We start from the raw sequence: 23,211 nt of genomic DNA, 5'->3' as shown, positions 1-23,211 counted from the left end.
CGGCTCACGGGCCCAGCCGCTCCGCGGCATGTGGGGTCCTCCCGGACCGGGGCACGAACCCGTGTCCCCTGCATCGCGACTCTCAACCACTGCGCCACCAGGGAAGCCCCTGAAAAACCATCTTAAAGGGGTTTGGATGCCAGTTTCTTTTATAGCACAGAGAGGGGGAGGAGATGAGGAAGTAAAGTTAAAAGGCCATAAGTTTTGCAGCTATCTCCTGGAATGACCAGCCTCCCTGAGGGGATGTGTTAGTTTCTATTTTCCTGCAGCCATTCACAGGTGGGCAGGGTTCCCTGAGGCAGGCCATTATGTATGATTATAATAACCAGCAACGAAATGCAAAGGTTAAAGTCAAAGAAACAGATCCAACATGGAGTCGATTTAGCTCTTCCCTGTTACATGACCATGTATATGAAATGTCCAGGGTGGGCAAACACGTGGAGACAGAAAGTAGATTAGTGGTTGCTAGGGGTTGGGGAAGGGGGGAATGAGGGGATTGACCACTAATGGGTACCAGGCTTCTTTGGGGGATTATGAAAATGTCGTGAAATTAAATGGTGGTGATGGTTGTGCAACTCTGAATATACTAAAACTCATTGAATTCATACTTTAAAAGCATGAGCTTTATAGCTGTAAATTATAACTTAGCAAGTTGTATTTTAAAATGTATCCTTAACGAGATACCGCTGCTTTACAATTATTTTTTTCATTCTCTAGTTAGGATCTAGCAGAGTTAGTTCCCTTTTTCCTTTTTTAAGTCATATTTGTTTGCTTTTTAAACAAAAATATGTTTCTCTAGAGTATTCTGGCTTCCTTATGTTGTATGTCAACTTGTCACCATAATTATACCTTTTTGAAACATACTGTATCAGAGTACATGCAGTAGAGAATCTGGGCTCTGGAGTCAGACTCAAGGAGGAAATTTACAGGCTCTCTGGTCTTGGGCAAGTAATTGAATCTCACCTAATCTTGGTTTCCTTATCTGTTGTGAGTACTAAATAAGACATAATCTGTAAAGTTCTATTAATAATGTTTGGCACAGAATAAGCTCAGTAAATATTAGCTATTGTTACTGTTAGTTTTACAGTTAATCATTATTAAATCTCTGTTCATATTAGGGACATGGCTTCCTACAGAATAAAACCTAGAAACTTTTTTGAAAAACAGATCTTATCGTATTTATTTTTCCCCTGGTTTAAAAAGAAGAAAGGGCTTCCCTTGTGGCACAGTGGTTGAGAGTCCGCCTGCCGTGGCAGGGGACGCGGGTTCGTGCCCCGGTCCGGGAAGATTGCACATGCCGCGGAGCGGCTGGGCCCGTGAGCCATGGCCTCTGAGCCTGTGCTCCGCAAGGGGAGAGGCCACAACAGTGAGAGGCCCGCTTACCGCAAAAAAAAAAAAAAAAAAAAAAAGAAAAACAAAAATAAGACTATAAAAATTATTAAACTTAAAAGTGGGACTTCCCTGGTGGCACAGTTGTTAGGGATCTGGCTGCCAATGCAGGGGACCCGGGTTCGATCCCTGGTCCGGGAAGATCCCACATGCCATGGAGCAACAACTACTAAGCCTGTGCTCTAGAGCCTGCAAGCCACAACTACTGAAGCCGGCGTGCCTAGAGCCCGTGCTCCACAAGAGAAGCCACCGCAATAAGAAGCCTGCACACTGCAATGAAGAGTAGCAAAAAGCACCAGTAAATAATTTAGATAGCCTCATATCTGTTTAAAAGGGTGGTCTCAAGAGCTCTTCCAATCCAAGATTCTACGAATACTGAGATTCTTCTCCTGATGTTAAATTTTAAATTTCTTCCCCTTTCCCCTTTCAAGTTTTCCTTCTTCTACTCCTCTGTCCATTTCTTTCTTTGTCTTTTTTTTCTTGGACCTATGAGATTTATTTTTAATTAAGAAACAATATATAAATGCACTCTCCGTAAGGAAGAACAAAAATCTTAGGCTACAGACCCCCTTGCCCACCAGTTCCAGCCCTGGTGTTCTCCTGCACCCTCCCTTATACCCACCCCCATTCCCTAGGTAACCGTTATTGAATTCTTGCTCGTGTTCACTGTGCGCCAGTGGAGGCTGTTTTACACACGGTTGTTAGGATATCAGAGCTGAGAGAGGCGCTACCGTTCCACGATACGGTGGCTTCAGGCTTCACGGAGGCACGGAGATCTCTTACCAGTTATTCTAGACTTTGACCCGGAAGTGACGCACACCCGCACACCGCTTCTGCTAGAAGTACTGCAGTCACGTGGCCCAGGCCAACTCTAGGGAGTTGCAAAGTGTGGTCTGACGTTTGCCAGGAAGGAGAGGAGGACTAGATAGCCGGAGGACCAGGGGTGTCTACCAGAGCCTATACTACTACTTCTTTTTTTTTTTTTTTTTTTTTTCCCCTTTTCCTGTAGTTTCTGGTTTTAGTGTGAGCCTCATAAACTCAGTTGGAGTGGCTTCTCCCCGCATTTTTTTTTTTAATAAGGTGGGAATCGTTTTTATGAGGTGGGAATTATCTGTACCTTGAAATCTTGATAGAATTCTCCAGTAAAACTGTCTGGGCTTGATGGCTTGTTTTTGTGGGTAGATTTTCGATTACCATTTCAATTGCTATGGTTATTGGTCAGGGTTTTACTATTTGGGGGGAATCAATTTTGACAATTTATATGTTTCTGAAAAAACTGTTCGTTTTAGCCGTTGTTTTAAAGTTGTGCCTTTGTTGCATAGAGTTATCAGACGTTTTGACTTTAGCTATTCTAGTGGGCACGTGGTGGTACCTCATTTGTGGTTTTCATTTGCATTTCACTGATGATTAGTGATGTTGAGCATGTTTTCATGTGTTTATTGACCATTCATTCTTTGATGAAGTGCCTATGTTTTTTGCCCATTTTTAACTTGGGTTGTTTTTCGTATGATTATTGAGTTGTGAAGAGTTCTTTATAAATTCTGCATACAAGTCTTTTGCCAGATACACGCACTGTGAAGATTTTCTCCTGACTGGGAGAATTTTCTCTTGCCTTTGCATTCTCTTTTTCTTTTTAAAATTTATTTATTGGCTGCGTTGGGTCTTCGTTGCTGCGCCCGGGCTTTCTCTAGTTGCCCTGGGTGGGGTCTACTCTTCATTGCGGTGCGCGGGCTTCTCATTGCGGTGGCTTCTCTTTGTTGCGGAGCACGGGCTCTAGGCACGCGGGCTGCGGTAGTTGCGGCATGAGGACTCAGTAGTTGTGGCTCGCGGGCCCTAGCGTGCAAGCTCAGTAGTTGTGGCGCACGGGCTTAGTTGCTCCGCGGCATGTGGGATCTTCCCGGTCCAGGGCTCAAACCTATGTCCCCTGCATTGGCAGGCAGATTCTTAACCACTGCGCCACCAGGGAAGTCCCACCTTTGCATTTTCTTAACGGTCGTGTTTATGTTTAAGTCTGTGCTCCATTTCAAGTCAATTTTTGTGTATGATGTATGGTGAGGGTTGTTTATTTGTACCCCCCAAGGGTACCCCATTTATTTCAACTGGATGGCCCATTTTCCAGTCTGGAAAAGACTATCTGTTTTTTGCTTTTTCCTCTTTGGATTATCTTGGCACCTTTGATGAATATCAATTGATCTCATACCTATGGGTTTATATTTGGGCTTTCTGTTCTGTTCTATTGATTTTTATGATTGATTTAGAAATATTCAAGTGTAAAGCTCACTGAATTCTCACAAACTGAACACACGTGTGTAATCAGCACCCAGATCAAGAAGCAGAGCCTGGCTAGTTCCCCATATACGTTATTCATGATCCCTTCTAGTTATTACTTTTCCTACTAAAGGATAATCACACCTGACTTCAACAGTGTACATTAGTCTGACTGTTTTTGTGCTTTATATAAATGACATCATACAATATATTTTATGTTTTTCATTGAATATTGTGTTTGTTAGACTCATTCATAATTCTGTGTGGTTTGTTTTTCTCATTGCTGTGTAATATTCTATCTTATGAATGCCACAACTTCTTTATTCATTTTACTATTGACGATCTCAGTGGTACATGATGAACATATGTCCAAGTGTTTTTCTGTTAATTACATACCTAAGTAGGCATTGCTGGGTCAAGATCTTTTTTTTTTTTTTTTAATTTAAATGATCTTATGAATCCGATATTGACCATGTAGACTTAAAATTTTTAATGTTGTAACAGATTGTTTCAGTCTTAACACTCAGTCGTCTTGAGCATAATTCAGTGAGGTACGTGCATTTCATTCATGGATGGATCAAGTTCTTGTCTCCATCACTAACTTTTCAAGGTCACCTTGAGCAAGTTGTTCAATCTCCTGCTCTTCTATTTTTCTTGACTAAACTGAGCATATACTAACTTTACCCTGACTTATGTTGTGATGTGAATAATGGTTAGCTTTGTAATTATAGAAGATTTTATGATAAAACCATGCCAAATGATACCTTTAAATACTTCAGTGCTTTAGAAACTAGCACTATAAAATGATAATAAGAAAGCAATGATAAGGCACTTTGAGGAGATGGCGTATTGTGGGTTTTTCGTAGCCATGTGTGGGAATATTTGCATGTGTTACTTTGCTAAACTCTGTCCTCCCCTTTCGGTTTTCTGTTGACCTTTCTATGCATCAAATTAATAAAGCCTCATTTGTCAGCTCAGTAACTGAAAGAAAATGTGGACAGAACTTTCTCTGGCTATGATTTATTCATTATTACTTTTTCCTGCCTACTTGTTTTAGGTCGGGACTGATTATTAGGTTGTAGATGAGCTTGCTTAATTCTAGCTTTTTTCCCAGGAAATCCCTCCATTTCCCCTTTAACCTCAGCAGTTATCACCTTGTTTAAAACGGCTTAGTTAGAAGAGCACAGCTTCATTGTACGTTAACAGGTCTTTAGAAGTCAGGTGGGTGAGGATGTTTGGGGTTATGCGAGGTTCTCCTCCGTGTTAACCACGGATTATCTCCTGTTAATGGAGTTTGTTCAGTTTCCTTCTAGGGTGACAATCAAATATAATTCACTTAATGACAAGCTTTTTGGGGTTAAAATTCATCTCCTTCCTGACAAAGTTGAGTTTTATTTTACAGTGTATAGCCTTAGGAAGATAGTTCAAGCTTGAGGAGTCAATTTTAAGCAGTTGTTTAAAAGGAAAAAAAAAAAAAGAAAAGAAAAGATGATCTTAGTTTACTTTCCTTAAAAGTCAAACCTTCAGGCAGGAGAAGTATCCCAGGACCTAAGCACCTTTTTGTTTTGTTTTGTTCTTCGTGGAATTCTCAGAGCTTGAAACAGGGCTTGGCCAATGGTGGGTCATCAGCAGATGTTTGTTAAATGGATAAACGGATGCACTATGCAGAAGCAGCAGCTTTTACTGACTGACTTTTTTGGTCAAGTTATGTGATCTTGTGAAGCCCCAGTTTTCTCATCAGGAAAATGAATATAATAGTAACTATCTCATGGAATTGTGGTGTTGAAAAAACGGGATCATGCTTGTCAGACGCTTAGGGTTGTGCCTAATTACCTTGTAAGCATCTGATACATTTTAGCTGCTGTTATTAGGTCCGGGAAGGGGAATTCGATTGTATTTTGAAAGTTCGGCAAAACAGTGACAAAGTTTCCAAACCTTCCAAACCTCCCAGTGCGATTCCATTGATAGATTTCATCCAGTGTTTTTGGCAGATGAATTGGTCAGATGGTTGCCTGGGAGACGGTCTGCTTTCCAGGGTGGCTTTGGAAGCTCAAGTTGCAAATTGCTCCTTAGTTCCTGGTTGTAAAATCACCATGAGCTTTTCAGGAAATGAGATACTAGACATCGGGGCTGAAGTCTTGGAGTTTTATTTTTTAAGTTTTGGAGTTAATAAACGTTGTCATCACATATGGCTTTTGAATAAGGACACTTGAAAGAAAAGTGTCCTTATTCAAAAGAAAAACATATTTAGGGAGACAACATTGATAATTAACTGATCAAAGGAATTGATTAATTTTGTAATATAACTTTAATTATTTAGATAAAACTTTCTCTAATGAAAACCTGAATTTTCCTATATTCTTAGCAAGGGAATATGCTTCTACCTAGAAAATCCCCCTAATTCTTGAAGTCTTTGTTCCACTCTGATGTGGTTGAAAAACATCCCATTTGGTTTATTTAAGACAGAAACAGGATCTGGAGATAGAAATTAAATGAGCTATTTTTCTTATCTTCCAAGGGAAAGGTGCTTAGCCTGTAATACTTGGGAAAAAAAAAAAAATCAAACAAAAGCCAACAGTGGCTTTGGAAATTGCTTCCTCTGAGGCCTGTCGTCTTCCTTCACCCAGGAAGAAGTCATCCTCCTGTAGATTTTGTGGGGCAAATCCAGGATGTCAAGAAAAGCAACATTTTAAGATTAAATTTTTTTAAAATTTAAGTTTAAAAAAATTTAAAAATGTCCCTCAGTTATAGATTTGCTTGGAATGTAATATCCTCGTCAGTCCTTGAAAATCATCCCTTAAGTTGTAAAAATGACTTCGTTCATTAATGAGGGCTTTGTGCAAATAAAAAGTTCCAGATGCCCTCTGGACTTCATTACTTGTTTTTAACATGTACTGCATTTCTCCCTCACTGTCATATAACCTTTGGCTTGGAACTGCAGGGGGACATTTTTATCCTTCGTGCCAACCAAATGTCACTACTGATACCTTATGAAATAGCATAAACTCATTCTGAAGAACACGAACTATCAGGTGGCCAAGGGTGTGAGCAAATCTGCCAGGCCCTGGACCCCTGGTGGGGTGTGGGGTGGCAGTCAGACACCAGAGGGGAGGCTCCAGCAAAACTGTCTCATTCATTCATTCACTCACTCATTTATTTCAGCAAACGTTTATTGAGCATTTAATTTATGCCAGGTCCCGTGCTCCATGCTAGAAATGTAATGGTTCAAAAAAATAGTTTCTTCCTTCTTAGTGCTTATGTCCTAGTCAGTAGTTAGACAGTAAAGGAAAGGCGGGGAAAGAAAGGTTATTACCTAATAAACCTAATGTTTATTCAGCAAATATTGTAAAAGTTATCCTTTCTGTGCCAGGCACCATACCAAGCCCTGGACACAGTAGTGCTTACAAAAGACACATCTTTGTTTGTGTGGACATTTTTATGGGGGAGAGGCAGACGTGAAGCAGCATAAAAATAATAGAGGATTTAATTTCAAGCTCTGATAACAGCGACAGTGCTGCTCTGATAGTGTCATATGGAATGGGGGTAGAAGTGGGGCTGGCTGCTTAATCTTTCTGAGTCTTAATAATTTAGCCAATGAAAGTGGAGAAAGTGACAGCTTCCCTTCATGTCCACTTGCCTCATCCTGTAAAGGTTAGGTGGAAAACAAAGTAGGTAAAAGCCCCAGGGGCACAGGCATAGGAGCGGGCACAGCCCCTGGTGTTTGGAGCTGAGCGCTGCCCCATGAGAAGAGGCAGAGTTTCAGCCACAGCAGCACTGCCTCAGCCGCCCCCCCGCCCCCAGCGGGGTTTGGGAGTATGAACTGAACTCTGCCACACTTCGGAGCTCAAATAATTCACGGTATTTTGTCACTTATCTTTTACTTGAATACACGTATAGAAGATGAAACTACAACACGTTTGGAAGCCCATCTAAGGACTGTCAGTTTCCCAGAGTAACCCTCACCTCCAAAGCCGACAGGGACAGCTTGTGGTTGCTGAAGTGTGTTTTGTTAACTTAGACCATTTTCCCTGCAGAGGAGAAATCATTTTATTTATTTTATTGAAGTATAGTTGATTTACAATGTCGTGTTAATTTCTGCTGTACAGCAGAGTGATTCAGTTATACATATATACATACATTCTTTTTCATTTTCTTTTCCATTCTGGTTTATCACAGGGTATTGGATATAGTTCCCTGTGCTCTACAGTAGGACCTTGTTTTTTAAGAAATCATTTTATCATCGAATGGTGTCTGAAGAGTGGAAACGTGTATGTGTCTCGTGTGTGTGTCTAAACTTACTGAAAGAGTTATTTCATTAAGCAAATAATGGAACAGAGTTCAGCTCTGTATGGATGGAAGATTTTGGCATTTTGAGTCTGTTGATATAACTGAAATGTGATTTTTTTTTCCCCCCACTTAATGCAAATTTGAGGATTTCCTAAAGTATGAGAATTGATAGATGAGTGACTCTGGCCTAGAAAATGGCACGTTAGTGAAACACACTGATCAGGAAACCTTCGTCTTTGCCTTTAGCCAGGATTCTGTTTTTACCCCGTTTTGCAGTTTAAAGGATTTTTTCCCCAAGTTGATTAAAAAAAAGAAATGAGTTTTAGACTTAAAAGTTAGCTGAGGGGGACTTCCCTGGTGGCACAGTGGTTAAGAATCCGCCTGCCAAAGCAGGGGGCACGGGTTCGAGCCCTGGTCGGGGAGGATCCCATAAGCCGCAGAGCAACTAAAAAAAAAAGAAGTTAGCTGAGATAGACAGGTAATAACATACATTAAGTGCACATTATGTGCTGGCACCTATCCCTAGGTGGGAAATTATATTTCCTAATGAATGAAAATTTCACTTAGATGTTTAAAATTTTTGAGATACGTTAGTTTTCTATATTTTTATCACTGTTTCTCTCTTTGGCTTTTTGTTTCTTGTTCAGCATAGTCTGTGTTACATGCCTGTTGGGTGGCCCGCACCACGTGAAGCCCATGTCTAAAGGGGTGGAAGACAGGGTCGGGGCAGGGGTTCCTCCTTCAGAAGAACTTAGCTGGGGGCACAAAGCCACCTGAATGCAGAGACCTTGAGCGCTCAGCTCTGTGGCCCTTCCAGTAAATGGGAGCAAAAAGAAGGAAGAGATTGCTGGTGGTTAGAGAAGGGATTCCCAGATCAGTCAAAACATTTATGTAAATGTGGCTATTAACCTAAAATTGCCAACTTTTTGTCATGCCAAAGTCATTGTTGAAATTATCACCATTTTTTGTTACCTCATTTCATTAAGGGGAAGCTATTTTAACATGAAAAAAAGAGAAGAGACATTACACTAGAACAAAGGGCGGGCGTTTAAAATAAATTAGTTCAGTTTTATGAAAACCTCCACGATAGCGTCCTCATCTTTTTAATTTTGGCACTAGTGAAAATGTTATCACAGAGTGATATTTGGGAAACACTGGCCTGAATGAGACGTCACTGAGAAAGTGGGCTTTGCCTGGACCAAGCACAGCGAAAAGAGAGGGATTGTCAAATGTATCAAGGAGCGAGAATAATCACCTGGAGGTGGTAATGGCTGGGGCCCACAGTAGGGGCAATGAAGGATTAGCGGGAAATGTAAGTGATACTAGGGAATGGGGCACTTTAAAACCCAGGGAGAAATTCAGATTTGCTGTAGAGTACAGTGCAGAGCCATCGGAGCTTTTTGAGCCTCAGAACATGAAAATGGCATTTCAAAAGATCGATCTGGTGGCTTAATGTCCTGTGAACTTGGGAGGCTTGAGTGGGGGCTGGGGGCCCTGTTGCTCTTAGATTAAGTTGCGAGTGGGTGGAGCCCAGAATAGGAGAGTGGGTACACAGGTAGGGGAAAGGTCAAGTTCGAGAAACTTTAGAAGAAAGAAAAGATAGGGCTTGGTGACACACATAAACATAAGAGGAGGGAGGACTGAAAATTACAGCCAAAGTTTCTAGCCTTGGAGAATTGAAAAATAGTGGAAATACTGACACAAATTAGAAAATATATGTAATTTTATTTATTTATTTATTGAAGTGTAGTTAATTTACAATGTCATGTTAGTTTCAGGTGTACAGCACAGTGATTCATTTATATATATACAGTTATGTATATGTACATATATATGTTCTTTTTCAGATTCTTTTCTCTTATAGGTTATTACAAAATATTGAGTAGAGTTCCCTGTGCTCTACAGTAGGTCCTTGTTAGTTATCTATTTTATATATAGTAGTGTGTATTCGTTAATCCCAACCTCCTAATTTATCCCTCTCCCTGACAATTTCTTAGTTGATGTAATAAAGTACTAAATTTGTGTTGTTGCAGCTTATCTTGGGAGTGGGTGAAACCACAAATAGTATTTTGGGGACCCTATGCTTCTGTCAGGGACCTGGTAAAGAAGCTTGATTTACTAATTGAATGTTAGCAAAACCTTTCCTTCCCATGTGTTTTCAGAAGCTAAGTGAACATTATGTACTTTGTTCTTTCTTTTATCCCCCCAAATTAGGAAACTATGGTATGTGATTAGGAAATTACGGGATTTAGACATGATTTGTCCAAAGTAGAGGGGCACTTCAGAGTTGGAGCCGAAGAAACCATGCGGTAGTATACTCTGAAAAACTAAGCTTCATTTTCTCTAAGAGTAAATGTCTCTTTTGCTCACTGTTGTGTCCCCAGAATCTCACTCATAATTGGTGCGTAACATATTTCTTTAAAAATGAGTGGTAGATCTAGATAGAGTGGGATTTTATGCTGTGTAATAAATTATCTTTTATCATATCTGGTAGAGAGGACAAAGAGAATTCTATCTCAAGATCACAAAATTTTTCTACTAGGAGAAATCATATGCCATGAACTAAACTCAGTGTGACCCTAAATGATCTTTGCACAAAATCGAGGCAAAGTTCTCTCTGTGCCGACTCTATTGAAACCCTCTCCACTTTTTGATATAACCAAATTCCACTGGAATGACCCTTAAATTAAGACATTGCTAATCTTGTGCATATGAACAAGACATTGCTAGTCTTATACATGTGAACATATGTACATAATCTTTTTGCGATGTTACCAAAATTCTTCCAGTCAGAAGCAATCCAGCATCAGCACCTTGGAGAAACAAGAGCCCCGAGCTGGTTGGATAATGTTTGAGGCTGGAGGTGAAGGAAGTTGGGGTCAGAGCCTGACAGGTCTGGAGTTTTGCAATGGGAAACCACTGTGGAATTTCTAGAAAGGAAAGAGACATGAGATTTAAATTTTGAAGAGATGACTTTGTGATAGCTGATGTTGGGAGCTTGAACAAGGGTGGAGATGGTGAGAAGTCGGCACACCTGAGAGAGGCCGGGAAGGCACAGCATGGCGCACAGGTTTCTGGCCTGTGCAGCTGATGGGTGTTGCTGATGATCTGAAGTCATGCCCCCTGGGCCAGGACCAGGTTTCTAGGCAGATGGGGAAGATTTCAACTTACATTTTGGAAGCAGCTGTGTAAAAGCAAAGGGAAGTGGAAGCAAACAGGACATCACAGGCCTGTTTGAGGAGAGTTGAAAAAGGTGGCAGATTTAGAATTATCGTAAGAAAATTAATCGCTTTCCTATAACCAAATAACAATAGAAAAGTGCAATGAAAAAAAAAAAACAGGTATCTTGACGATTTAAAAAAAGAAAAAGAAAGTGCAATGAAAGGAACTCTCCCATTTACAATAGTAACAAAAACCAAAACACTTAAGAGTAAACCCAGTTAGAAATGTGGCAAACGTTTATGAAATATACGTTATGAAAACATCACTTAAAGGCATTAAAGAAGAATTTAATAAATGGATAAATATGCTACATTCAAGAATGGGAATACTTAATATTGTAAAGAGGTAAATTCCCTTCAGATTTATTTATGAAGTCATTTTTTTTAAACTTGCAGAAAATCTAAAGTTAAATGGGAAAAAATAAGCATGTGAGACTAGCCAGGAAAATGCTAAACAAAGAGTAATGATGAGGTTTTAGAGGCATGCAGTTTCTGTTTACACATTTGTGAGTTTCCATAAGTACATATTACCTTCGTAATTAGAGAAACGAAATAAAACACTAACAGGAGCTGTAATAAATTATGATCTAGCCACAAAAAAGACAGAAGAGTTTGTGTGTGTGTGTGTGTGTGTGTGTGTTTCCACTGGAAAGCAATGGTATAAGGATTACACCGAGGAGGAAATATTAATACTGACTATACAGAAATAAAAAGGATTATCAGAAGATACTGTAAACAACTGTGTGCCAACAAATTGATAACGTAGGTGAAATTGACAAGTTTCTAGAAAGCCATAATCCTACCAAAGCTGATTTGAGCAGAAATGGAAAATCTGAATAGACCTTTAAAGAGTAAAGAAATTATGGATTAGTAATTGAAAACACTTTCTGCAAAGAAAAGCCCAGGCACGGTAAAAGGATCAGTTATGCACCATAACCAGGTGGACTTTATTGGGTTGGCCAAAAAGTTCGTTTGGGTTTTTCCTTAAGATGTTACAGAAAAACCCGAATGAACTTTTTGGCCAACCCAATATCTCAGACTGTTAGGTTGGTTTAACATTGAAAATCAGTTAATGTACTACATATATCAATAGGTAAAGGACAAACACCAGATGATCATTTCAAGAGATGTAGAAAAAGCATCTGACAAATGCTAACACCTCTTCATGATAAAAGCACTCAATACGCTAGGAACAGAAGGAAATTTCCCCAACCTAATAAAGGGCATCTATGAAAAACCCACAACTACCGTCATACTCAATGGTTGAAAAATTGAATGCTTTCCCCCGAAGATCAGGAACAAGACAAGGATGTCCACCCCTTCTATTCAATATTGTATTGAAGGTACTGGGCAGTTAGACAAGGAAAAGAAAGAAAAGGCATCCAGATTTTGAAGGAAGAAGTAAAATTATCTTTATTTGCAGATGATGTGATCTTATATATGAAAATTCAAAAGTATTAGAGACAATAAAGGAGTTCAACAAAGTCGGAAGATACAAGTTGAATATACAAAAGTCAGTTGTATTTCTGTACACTAGAAATGAACAAGCTGAAAATGAAATTAAGAAAACAATTCCAGTCGCTGGCTCGCAACTTTGGGGAGTTTCAAGCAGCCGCAGCGACAGCAGCAACCCTGGACGCAGGAAACGTCTGGTCTGGCTCTGGTAATGAGAGGCCCTAAGACCCCAGAGGTACCATATGAGAAGTCTGGAATGTGTCGAGGACTCGGCTTCCTGCAAACAGTGGTTAAGAACCCGCCTGCCGTTGTGGGGACACGGGTTCGATCCCTGGTCCGGGAAGATCCCACATGCCGCAGAACAACTAAGCCCGTGTGTCACAACTACTGAGCCTGCACTCTAGAGCCCGTGAGCCACAACTACTAAGCTCACATGCTGCAACTACTGAAGCGCACGCGCCTAGAGCCCGTGTTCTGCAACGAGAGGGCACCGCCATGAGAAGCCCGTGCGCCACAACAAAGAGTAGCTCCCACTGGATGCAACTAGAGAAAGCCTGCGCGCAGCAACGAAGACCCAACGCAACCAAAAATAAATAAATACATAAAATGGATTCTTTAAAAAAAAACAAACTGTAACTTTGTTTGAATTACTCCAAAGTTGATATCGTCTTCAAAAATAATAAAGAAGAAATATTGCAAAATTAAAAAAAGAAAACAATTCCATTTATAATAGCATAAAAAATAATAAAATATTTAGGAATAGACTGAATAAAAGAAGTATAAAATGTATACTCTGAAAATTACAAAACAGTTAAAGAAGATATAAATAAGTGGAAGAACATCTCCTGTTCATGGATTTGAAGATTTAATCTTGCTAAGATGACAATACTCCCTCAATTCACCTACAGCTTCAGTGAAATCCCTATCAAAATCCAGGCTGGCTTTTTTGTAGAAATTGACAGGCTAATCCTAAAATTCATATGACAGTTGAACAGATCCAGAATAGCCAAAACAATCTTGAAAAAGAACAAAGTTTGAGCACTCATACCTCCCAGTTTCAAAACTTACCACAAAGCTATGGTAATTACTGTGGTCTGAATGTGTCCCCCTCAAATTCATAGGTTGAAACCCTAACCCCCAAAAGTGATAGTATTAGTAGGTGGGGCCTTTGGGGCAGGTACTTAAGTCATGAGGGTAGAATCCTAATGAGTAGGATTAGTGCCTTATAACAGAGACGCCAGAGAGATTCCTAGCCCCTTCTGCTCTGTATAAATACAACGAGAAGTCTGCAAACTGGAGGAAAGCCTTCACCCAACCATGCAGGTACCCTGATCTTGGACTTCCAGCCTCCAGAACAGTGAGAAATAAATGTTTGTTGTTTATAAGCTACCCAGTCCAATAGTATTTTGTTATAGCAGACCGAATGGACTAAAACAGTAATCAAGACAGTGTGGTCATGGCATGAGGAGAGACCTGTAGATCAATGGAACAGACTTGAGTGACCACAAATAAGCTCTCACATTTACAGTGAATTGATTTCCAACAAGGGTGTCAAGATAATTCAATGGGGAAAGAATAGGCTTTTTTTTTTTTTTTTTTTTTTTTAAGAATAGGCTTTTTAACAAATGTTGCTGATAGAGCTGGATATCCACTTGCAAAGGAATGAAGTCGGACCCCTTCTTCACATCAAATACAAGAACGAACTCAAAATAGATCATAGACCTAAATGTCTATTTAAGAGCTAAAATTATAAAAGAAAGCTAAAAGTATAAAACCCTTAGAAGAAAATATAGGAGTAAATCTTTGAGACTTTTGGTTAGGCAAAGTCTTACTAGACATGACAGCAAAAGCACAAGCAACCAAAGAAGACAGATGCATTGGACTTGATCAAAATTAAAAACTCGTGTTTCAAACAAAGTATAAAGCCAGCCCGAAGAGTAGGAGAATATTTGCAAATCACATATCTGATAAGGATATTTTATCTACAGATACGTAGATATTTATATACAATTGTCTCTTGGTATCTGCTGGGGATTGGTTCCAGGACCACCGCCCCCCCCCCCCGATGGATAATGAAATCCATGGATGCTCAAGGGCCTTATATAAAATGGCATAGTATTTGCGTATAATCTATGCATATCCTCCCATATACTTTAAATCATCTCTAGATTACTTATAATACCTAATACAATGTAAATACTGTATAAGTAGTTGCCCGGGGTACAGCATATTCATTTTGCTTTTTTGGGACTTTCTGGAATTAAAAAATATATATATTTTCATTTCATGGTTGGTTGAATCCATGGATGTGGAACGTGGGATATGGAGTGCTGGTGGGGTGCAACTGAATATAGATATCTATAGATAAGTGTATTTAGAATATACAAAGAATTCTCACAACTCAATAATAAAAAGGCAAATAGCCCAATTTAAAAATGGGCAAAAAAAAAAAATCGAAATCGAAATTTCTCCAAAGAAGATATATCAATAGCTAATACAGCACACAAAAGGATGCTCAAAGTCATTAGTCATCAGAGAGGTGAAAATTAGAATCACAGAGATATAAAACCACGGAGACTGACAATAACAAGTATTAGTGAAGATGGGGAGAAACTGGAACCCTCATACACTGCTGGTGGGAATTTAAAATGGTGCAGATGCTGTGGGAAACATTCTGCCAGTTCCTAAAAATGTTAAACATATAACTCAGCAACTTCATTCATAGGTTTACAAGAGAAATAAAAATATAAGTCTACACAACAACCTGGACAACGTTATTCACAATAGCCGGAAAGTAGGAACAAGCCAAATGCCCATCACCTGATGAGTGGATAAAGAAAATATGGTATTATCCGTACAATAGAATATCACTCAGTCATGAGAAGGATTGAAGAACTGATTCATGCTACAACATGGATGAACTTTAAAAACATGTTACGTGAAAGAAGCCAGTCACAAAATACCACATATTCTATGATTCCATTTATGTGAAATGTCCAGAATAGGCGAATCCAGAGACATAAAGTAGATTAGTGGTTGCTAGGACTGGTGGGGTTTGAGGTTAAATAAAGAGTGATTGCTGATGGGTACAGGATTTCTTTTTTGGGGATGATGAAAGTGTTCTAAGTTGATTGTGCTGATGGGTATACAACCCAGTGAATATATTACAAACCAATGAATTATACACTTCAAATGGATGAATTGTACAGTGTATGAATTATATCTTGATAAAAATTGTTATATAAAAAACTAAGTGAAAAGTTTGCAGAATATATAATATGAATATATTTTTGTGAAATAGTGTAAGTTCATAATAAAACACTATACTTAAAAATTAGCAAAATTTGTGAAGTTTGCGGAAGTGTAAGAGACATTAGTGATATAGTAGCTTTAATCATGTAACAAATCTGGTGACAAAACTTCTCACCAGTAATCGATCGCCCCTCATTAATAAAATACTAACAAGAGTTAGTATTTATTGCATTCTTTCTGTATGCCAACATTGTGCGAAATTCTTATCATGCATTTTGTCTTTGTTTTTCACAACACTTGATGATAGCCCCGTATTTTCTGTAACTCTCCCCTTTCTTTCTCCAACATACCAAAGTTTACATTTACAAAATTGTATTATCAGAATATCAAAAATGGACAGTTCCTTTTATTGTTAGCAGTAGCTGTGAAGGTAAATACTGTAGGTCTTAGTTGGAATTGGTATTAATGTGATCCTGTGAGTTTTAAGAGCACATTGATAAATCCATCTGCATGTGTTTAAGTAAGATTTTAAGTTTAAACTAAAACATTTTGCGTTTGTTGTAGTTGATGCCCAATGGGAGAAAAGGCTTTGTGTTACTTGTCAGCTTTTTGTTTAATGTAATGCTAAATTTGAAAGACAATCTATGGCAAAGATAATTTTGAGGTTTTTTTTTCCCCATTGCAAATATAGGCTAGTGCCTCAGTCAGTTTGGGCCACTATAACAAAAGTCCATGGACTGGTGGCTTAAACAACAAACATTTATTCCTTGTAGTTCTGGAGGCTGGAAAAGCCGAAGATCAAGGTGCTGACAGATTAGGTTCTTGGGGAGGGCCCTCTTCCTGCCTTCTTTCTTGCTGTGAGAGCAAGCTCTGTGGTCTCTTCTTTATAGGGGCACTAATCCCATCATGAAAGCCCCATCCCCATGACCTCATCTAAACCTAAGCACTTCTCAAAGATCCCACCTTTAAAAACATCCCATTGCAGGCTAGAGCTTCATCATATGAATTTGGGGTGGGGATACGATTCCGTCCATAGCAACTAACTATGATGGAAATCTTGTCCATAAGTGCTAACCCTAGCATTTTTTTGTTTGTGTTTAGTATTATGTGCCAAGAACCTTGCAAAGAAAGACTTCTTCAGTAAGTAAAACACCCATTTTTGCTCTCTTACAATACTAACGTTCTTCACATATTTCTGAAATTTAAAACTTAAAAAAAAAAACAACCCTGGGAGAATTCTCCTAAAAGTCCTGCCCTTTGCTGACTAGAAATCCACAGTTTGACAAGCTTCCTTTCCCAGTTGACTACCACGTAGAGACTCCGGAGCTCCAAGGCACAGAATTTATAACTCATACGAGAACAACTCTCTCTCATTCCCTGTTCCAGCCACACCCTGTTTTCTCTGTCTTTCCATCCATTAATGTATTGCTTTCTGCTGGGTGAAGTATCCTCAGCTCCAATACAGACAAAGACATTTTTCTATAAAACGTCTGGGTTTGAGTAAAATTGTTGGTCAAATGTGATAATTAAATCACACTTTAAAAGCCTTGTAATTAAAGGAATTGTAATAAAAATATAAACGGAGGATCCTTTTCTAAAGGAAGGAATCACCTCATAAGAAGTTCACCTACTATAAAGTAGGCGCCTGCAGCATGATATTTTTCACACTCTTTCTGGTCCTCACAAGAATGCTGCTCAGTTCCTAAGTGGTTCTACTCGTGCTTTAAAGGTAAAGGAACTTAGGTTCGCAGGCTTTATTCAAGTAGCTAAGAAGCTCCAGAGTGATGGCTCACATCCGGGTCTATCTCTAAAACCCTTACCTGGCCACCTCTCTGATCTTATAAACCTGTCTGGTTCATACTCCAGCATTTAGGAACTTACCTAATTAAAACTCGGTGAATACTTGCTTCCAGAGATAAGATAGACGAAGCCCAGTAAACAAGATTTCTAGGTATGATTATTTTTTAGAAAGTATAAATATAAGTAATTGTAGACACCTTTTCCTCCATTTAGCTAGCCCCACTGAGTGATCATCAGAAATGGAAGTTTGAATTTAAGCTTAGTTTTCGAGTTTTCATTTCTAGCCTCTAAAAATCTGAGGAGGATGTCATTCCGGGTTGTCTTTCTTAGAAAGCTTAATGGAAATAATTTATTTTGCTGATTGAAACTAACCTTAAACTTGAGAATAAAATATACCAGGGCAGTCTTCTTAATCAAATAGATGACCTTGAAGCTCGCTTTACTTGCGGGACTGGGTTCTGTCTTCTCATCCAGTGTGGCTGTCCCCTCTCCTCTAGGACTCCCTGACCCTTTTGCAAAGATCGTTGTGGATGGATCTGGGCAGTGCCACTCAACGGACACTGTGAAGAACACGTTGGACCCAAAGTGGAGCCAGCACTACGATCTGTGAGTTGAATATCCTAAAAGCCACTTGGGGAGCGGCAGGAAAGTTGGTATCTAACTTGTAAGAGAAGCATTTAATTTGATTTTTTTAAAGGGATTATTAAACTTCTTACTGATAACAAACGTGGATGGCCAAACAAATACATACTGCCTACTTTTAGAATTCATATACTTGGAAGTTCTTGCGTTTGACATTTTCATACATGTTAATGGTTTGCTTCTGGAACTGTGGTCTTCAAACTTTCAATCTCCTGGCCATACTAACAGGAAAAAAGGGCCATAGTTCAGGTCCTCTGTATGCTACTGTTTTTTTCAGCAAAACCCTGAACGTGGTTGTAAAATGCATGAATTGAAATATATTATTATTATTTTACATATTTATGATACAAATGTAATATATATATATTTCTGTTGATTTTTAAAAAACTTTGCTTTTTAGTACAAACATATTTTCTGCAAGAGAAAGTCTGGTATGACTGGAGGTATATAAGCCCGCACACCATCAGACAATTTCTTATGTTCATTTGTTAAATGGATTGCACTTTGAAAATCTATTTTGTAGGCACCTACGTTTTCATGTCGCTGCTAAGACATTTTTGTCCAAGTAATGCTCAGTGATTATTGGCTTTTTACTAACACAAACTGAACTGGGTTTGAGTGGGATTTTTAGTAGTTGGATCCTGAGGCTCATTTGCAGTTACACTGTGGCACCGGAAGTAGCCTGGAAAGTGGTTGTCAGTCCATGTCCTGAAAGCTCCCTTCTGTGGTTGACCTACACCGAGAGAAAGTGGCAGGTTTCCCGTCTGAGTTAGTGCCCTTTTGTGTACTTTGGATGGACGGAGGGTTTGTAAGTAGTCCTTTGTTGCAAATTAGTATTCTCTAGTAAGCCTAATTGGTGGGGTTTTGTTTTTATTTTTTATTTTTTGGCCACTCCATGCAGTATGCAGGATCTTAGTTCCCCGACCAGGGATCAAACCGGTGCCCCTGCAGTGGAAGTGCAGAGTCTTAACCACGGGACCGCCAGGGAAGTCCTGGCGGGAACTTCTGAATCCTGCCATTATCCTCTGGAACTATAAAAATATAGTAAATTTCTGTTATGAGATTATTATCATTATGTGGTTGTCTACATGTGTTTCTTACATAACCGGTTGTAGTCCTTTCCCAGCCCATTGAAGTTAGTAGATATATACTTATTAAGCGCCTGTTAGCTGTGGATATAGAGCCAACATTATTTTAAAAGGATTCTTCTGGACTAACAAGTCAATCCGATAAAATCTCAATGGGCTATTGCAATTGAGAGATACAATTAAAAATGAGTTTGCATGTTGGTTTCAGATACGTTGGGAAAACGGATTCTATAACCATCAGCGTGTGGAACCACAAGAAAATTCACAAGAAGCAGGGAGCTGGCTTCCTGGGGTGCGTGCGACTGCTGTCCAATGCCATCAGCAGATTAAAAGACACTGGATGTAAGAGCCCAATGCTTTTCTGCCTCTTAATGCAACTGAAGAAGGCTTATGGGGCATCATTTTTTATTTTATTTTTTTGAATACTGAATACAGAATTCCTACCTTCCTCTCTAGTTAACATTTCCCTGGGTTAAGTTTTGAATTGTTTGTTTGCAGACCAGCGTTTGGATCTATGCAAACTAAACCCCTCAGATACTGATGCAGTTCGTGGCCAAATAGTGGGTAAGAACTTTCTCATCTGTATAAAGAGATAACTTTTACAGACTTAACCTTCAGCTCTTCATCACTGAGAAAACACATAAAGGCACTGGCCGATGGTGACATACTTCGAAGGACAAGGCCCCATACAGGGGCCATCTCTCCAGGACTAAAAGATTTCATCTTACGTGGTTTTTATTATTTTATCTAATTCCCTTCATTCTGTCATTCAAGGTGGAGTTAAAATGACTAAGGTACAAGAAGATGTAGGGTTATAATTTTTAATGTAATTTTAATCATCACATGAGTTGACAATTTGTCATATTATCCAAGTGCAGATGATAAAAATGGTGGCCACATATGCAAGAGTTAAGAAATAGTTTCCTCAGGAGGACCCATCATACGTGTAAAAGGCAAAGAGAATTTCTGAAGATTTGCATGTAGTATGATTTTACAGAGGATTGACTTATTTAGAATGAAGAAATAAAACGTGCTCATGTCATAAAGTACTGACTGGAGGTATTCCACTGGAAGTAATTTATCTGTTAAGTCGTTCATCCTGTTATGCATCCCATTTTTATTAGCATTTCAGGGTAACCCAAATATTGACTGTATGCATTGCAAGCAATCAAAGAAAACAGTATTTCAGCAGCACAGAGTGACTTACGGCCCCAAATCTTTTAGGTATTGTCTTCTGTAGACCTGACCCAAGATAAATGGACAGTGAGTATCCATCCTGAAAGCTCCTGTCATGACAGAGTTCCCACTTACTGCCTTTCTACTTGTGATTTCTTCTTTTCTTTGTGGAGGGGTGTGCCGGGGAAAAATGAATAACTGGAAGCAGCTTCATAAGTGTCTTTGTTGTTCGTAGTAGGGACAGCGAATCGACATGTAGGTGCATCCAGACCTCGCACATACTGACAGTGCTCTCTGTGTCCTTATTAAACATACGTCAAAATCTTCTTAAAATATAAGGTACCTCGGAGGAAGTCAATATCGTGGTCCGTTATTTTGATGAAGAGCACAGACAACACAGCATCTCTTTCTGCTCCACGTTTACAAGGAGTGTTCCAAGTGGTATGCGTTCTGTGCAGCCAATGAGTGAGATGCTTCATACTTGAAAGCATAGGAATGTATATGTGTATGTATAGACATATGCCTCACTTTTTAAAATAATATCATACATAAATTACACATTTGCAATGGCTCACTGTGTTACAGTTGTATAAAATACCACTGGATTTTAATGCAGGATGTTCTTTTCTTTTTAGTCAGTTTACAGACACGAGACAGAATAGGCACTGGAGGGTCCGTGGTAGACTGCAGAGGGCTGTTAGAAAATGAAGGGTACGTATCACTGCAGCGATGCCCACTGAGTTCTCTGCTGCCCAGGCTCTCGCACTGTATGAAAGTTTCCTTCACACCTTTTCACTGCGTTGAATACTTGAGGTGCAGTCTTGGGATAACACTGGGATCCAGTTTCCTCGTTTGTAAAGGAAGCTGTCAAAACTAGTGGGGTGGCGCCCCAAAGGCTCAGGATCCAATTTACAGAGGTTCCCGCTGGCCAAAAAGCATCAGTAGAGAATTATAACTGCAGTGGATTGAAGCAATCCATTGAGTTCGTAATGATACGGGGAGAAATAAATTCTAGAAAACCCCAAAAGCGAAAAACACCCTCAAAAAGTCTCATTGGTCAGTATCACAATTTTTCAAATCCCCAGTGAGTTAACTATTAATGTCATTAATAGTTGCTGACAACATCATGAAAGAGAGATAATCTGACATGAACTTACATCTTGGAGGTCCAGGGGACGGGAATGGGTTGTACAGCCCCGGGGATAAGCTCCATCCAGAGCGGGGGGGCACCCTGTAGAGTGTAGCAGACAACCTGGTGTCTTCAACAAACACACTGCAAGAAAAATAACTAAAAAGGAAGGAAGAGAACCTATAAGTTAATAAAAGAGATTTAAGAGACATACCTATTAAATGCGGTGTGCGGACCTCGTCTGGATCCTGATTAATGAGACAGTTGACTGGAGAAATTGGAACACTGACCGGTATTTGATGATATTAAAGAAATTAATGTACATTTTTGGGGTCATGGTGTAATGGTAAGAGGCCTATCTTCCCGAGGTCTGTGCTGAAATATTTCAGGATGAAATGGTAAAATGTTGGGATTGGTTTCAGAATGATCCAGCTCAGGGGGAGGAGTTGGGCGCGCGGCCGCGAGACAAGCCCCGGAGCTGGGTGGTGAGTCCAGGGCCTTCGCTGAACTAGTCTCTCAATTTGTGTGTCTCTCTGCACTTTTTCACTGTAGAACGTTTCTCAGAAGTGCTTGCTTATGAGGGAGGGTAGCCAATTGTCTGCACAGTTGTTCAGGGGATCAAGATTTATGTTAAAAGTCACTTTTAAAGTCACTGTGGTATTTTATGTAACCAGGAGCTCTATTGTAGAATAAAATGACAAGGAAAGTGGAATGTCTGGATATGATTCTGAGTCAAGAAAACTGAAATCTCGTTTTCTGAGCTCCTTTTTAGTACAAGGTTGGTTTTTTCCAACCATTCGGCTCTGCCTGAGGGCGAAATCCTACGAGTGGCCTCAGTGGCACTTTACACATGGCTCCCTCTGGTCACTGGTTCCTCATGAAAAAGTCTGGCTTTCCAATTAAATAGGACAGGACGAATTATATGAAACTTAGCACCGGGGACATTCTATCAATATATTGCTCAAGCAAAGCAAAGCAAATGGAAGGGAGAGCGTGGCATGGAACTCTCGGGTGCCCGCCGGTCTTCAGCCGGTACGGTGATGTGCGCTGTGGTCTTCCCCTTCTAGAACTGCGTGTGAAGACTCGGGGCCTGGAAGGCCACTCAGCTGCTTCATGGAGGAACCAGCCCCTTACACGGATGGCACTGGGGCTGCTGCTGGCGGGGGTGGCTGCAGGTCTGTGGAATCCCCGAGTCAGGATCAAAGACTTCAGGCCCAGCGACTGCGAAGTCCTGAGGTCCGAGGGTCACTCCAGACGCCGCAGAACCGACCTCATGGCCACCAGTCCCCGGAGCTGCCCGAAGGCTACGGTGAGAGCAGCCACCCCACTGTCCCGAGGGCGATCGGTGATGTTTCAGACAGCTTTAATGTTTTAAGCTTTTTTTTTTTTTTTTTTTTTTTTTTTTTTTGGTGGTACGCGGGCCTCCCTCTGCTGCGGCCTCTCCCGTCGCGGAGCACAGGCTCCGGACGCGCAGGCCCAGCGGCCACGGCTCACGGGCCCAGCC

General features: G+C 40.0%; 1 protein-coding gene and 1 long non-coding RNA gene across 7 annotated transcripts in view; one reads left to right on the top strand and one right to left on the bottom strand.

Annotated features, from left to right (window-relative positions):
- The window catches only part of SMURF1 (SMAD specific E3 ubiquitin protein ligase 1), a 100,137-nt gene that overhangs the window by 55,958 nt on the left and 20,968 nt on the right, over nucleotides 1-23,211 (top strand). For 5 of the 6 annotated variants that reach the window (XM_028500125.2, XM_055090811.1, XM_028500123.2 and 2 more), the window contains exons 2-7: nucleotides 16,974-17,012; nucleotides 18,170-18,278; nucleotides 19,611-19,744; nucleotides 19,901-19,966; nucleotides 21,214-21,289; nucleotides 22,775-23,016. In XM_028500125.2, coding sequence (XP_028355926.1) covers nucleotides 16,974-17,012; nucleotides 18,170-18,278; nucleotides 19,611-19,744; nucleotides 19,901-19,966; nucleotides 21,214-21,289; nucleotides 22,775-23,016 — 666 coding nt within the window. The remainder of the gene's footprint in view (nucleotides 1-16,973; nucleotides 17,013-18,169; nucleotides 18,279-19,610; nucleotides 19,745-19,900; nucleotides 19,967-21,213; nucleotides 21,290-22,774; nucleotides 23,017-23,211) is intronic. The other variant, XM_055090812.1, reaches the window with a different exon arrangement.
- The window catches only part of LOC114487829 (uncharacterized), a 2,625-nt gene continuing 709 nt past the window's right edge, over nucleotides 21,296-23,211 (bottom strand). Inside the window, exons 2-3 of the long non-coding RNA XR_003683280.1 lie at nucleotides 21,736-21,866; nucleotides 21,296-21,533 (exon numbers count right to left, since the gene is read on the bottom strand). This is a non-coding gene — a long non-coding RNA (uncharacterized lncRNA). The remainder of the gene's footprint in view (nucleotides 21,534-21,735; nucleotides 21,867-23,211) is intronic.

The sequence above is a fragment of the Physeter macrocephalus genome, chromosome 14 (assembly GCF_002837175.3).
Source record: "Physeter macrocephalus isolate SW-GA chromosome 14, ASM283717v5, whole genome shotgun sequence".
NCBI classification, from domain to species: Eukaryota; Metazoa; Chordata; class Mammalia; order Artiodactyla; family Physeteridae; genus Physeter; species Physeter macrocephalus.
Note: the sequence above shows the minus strand (reverse complement) of the source record. Positions and strands in the feature narration are given on the sequence as shown.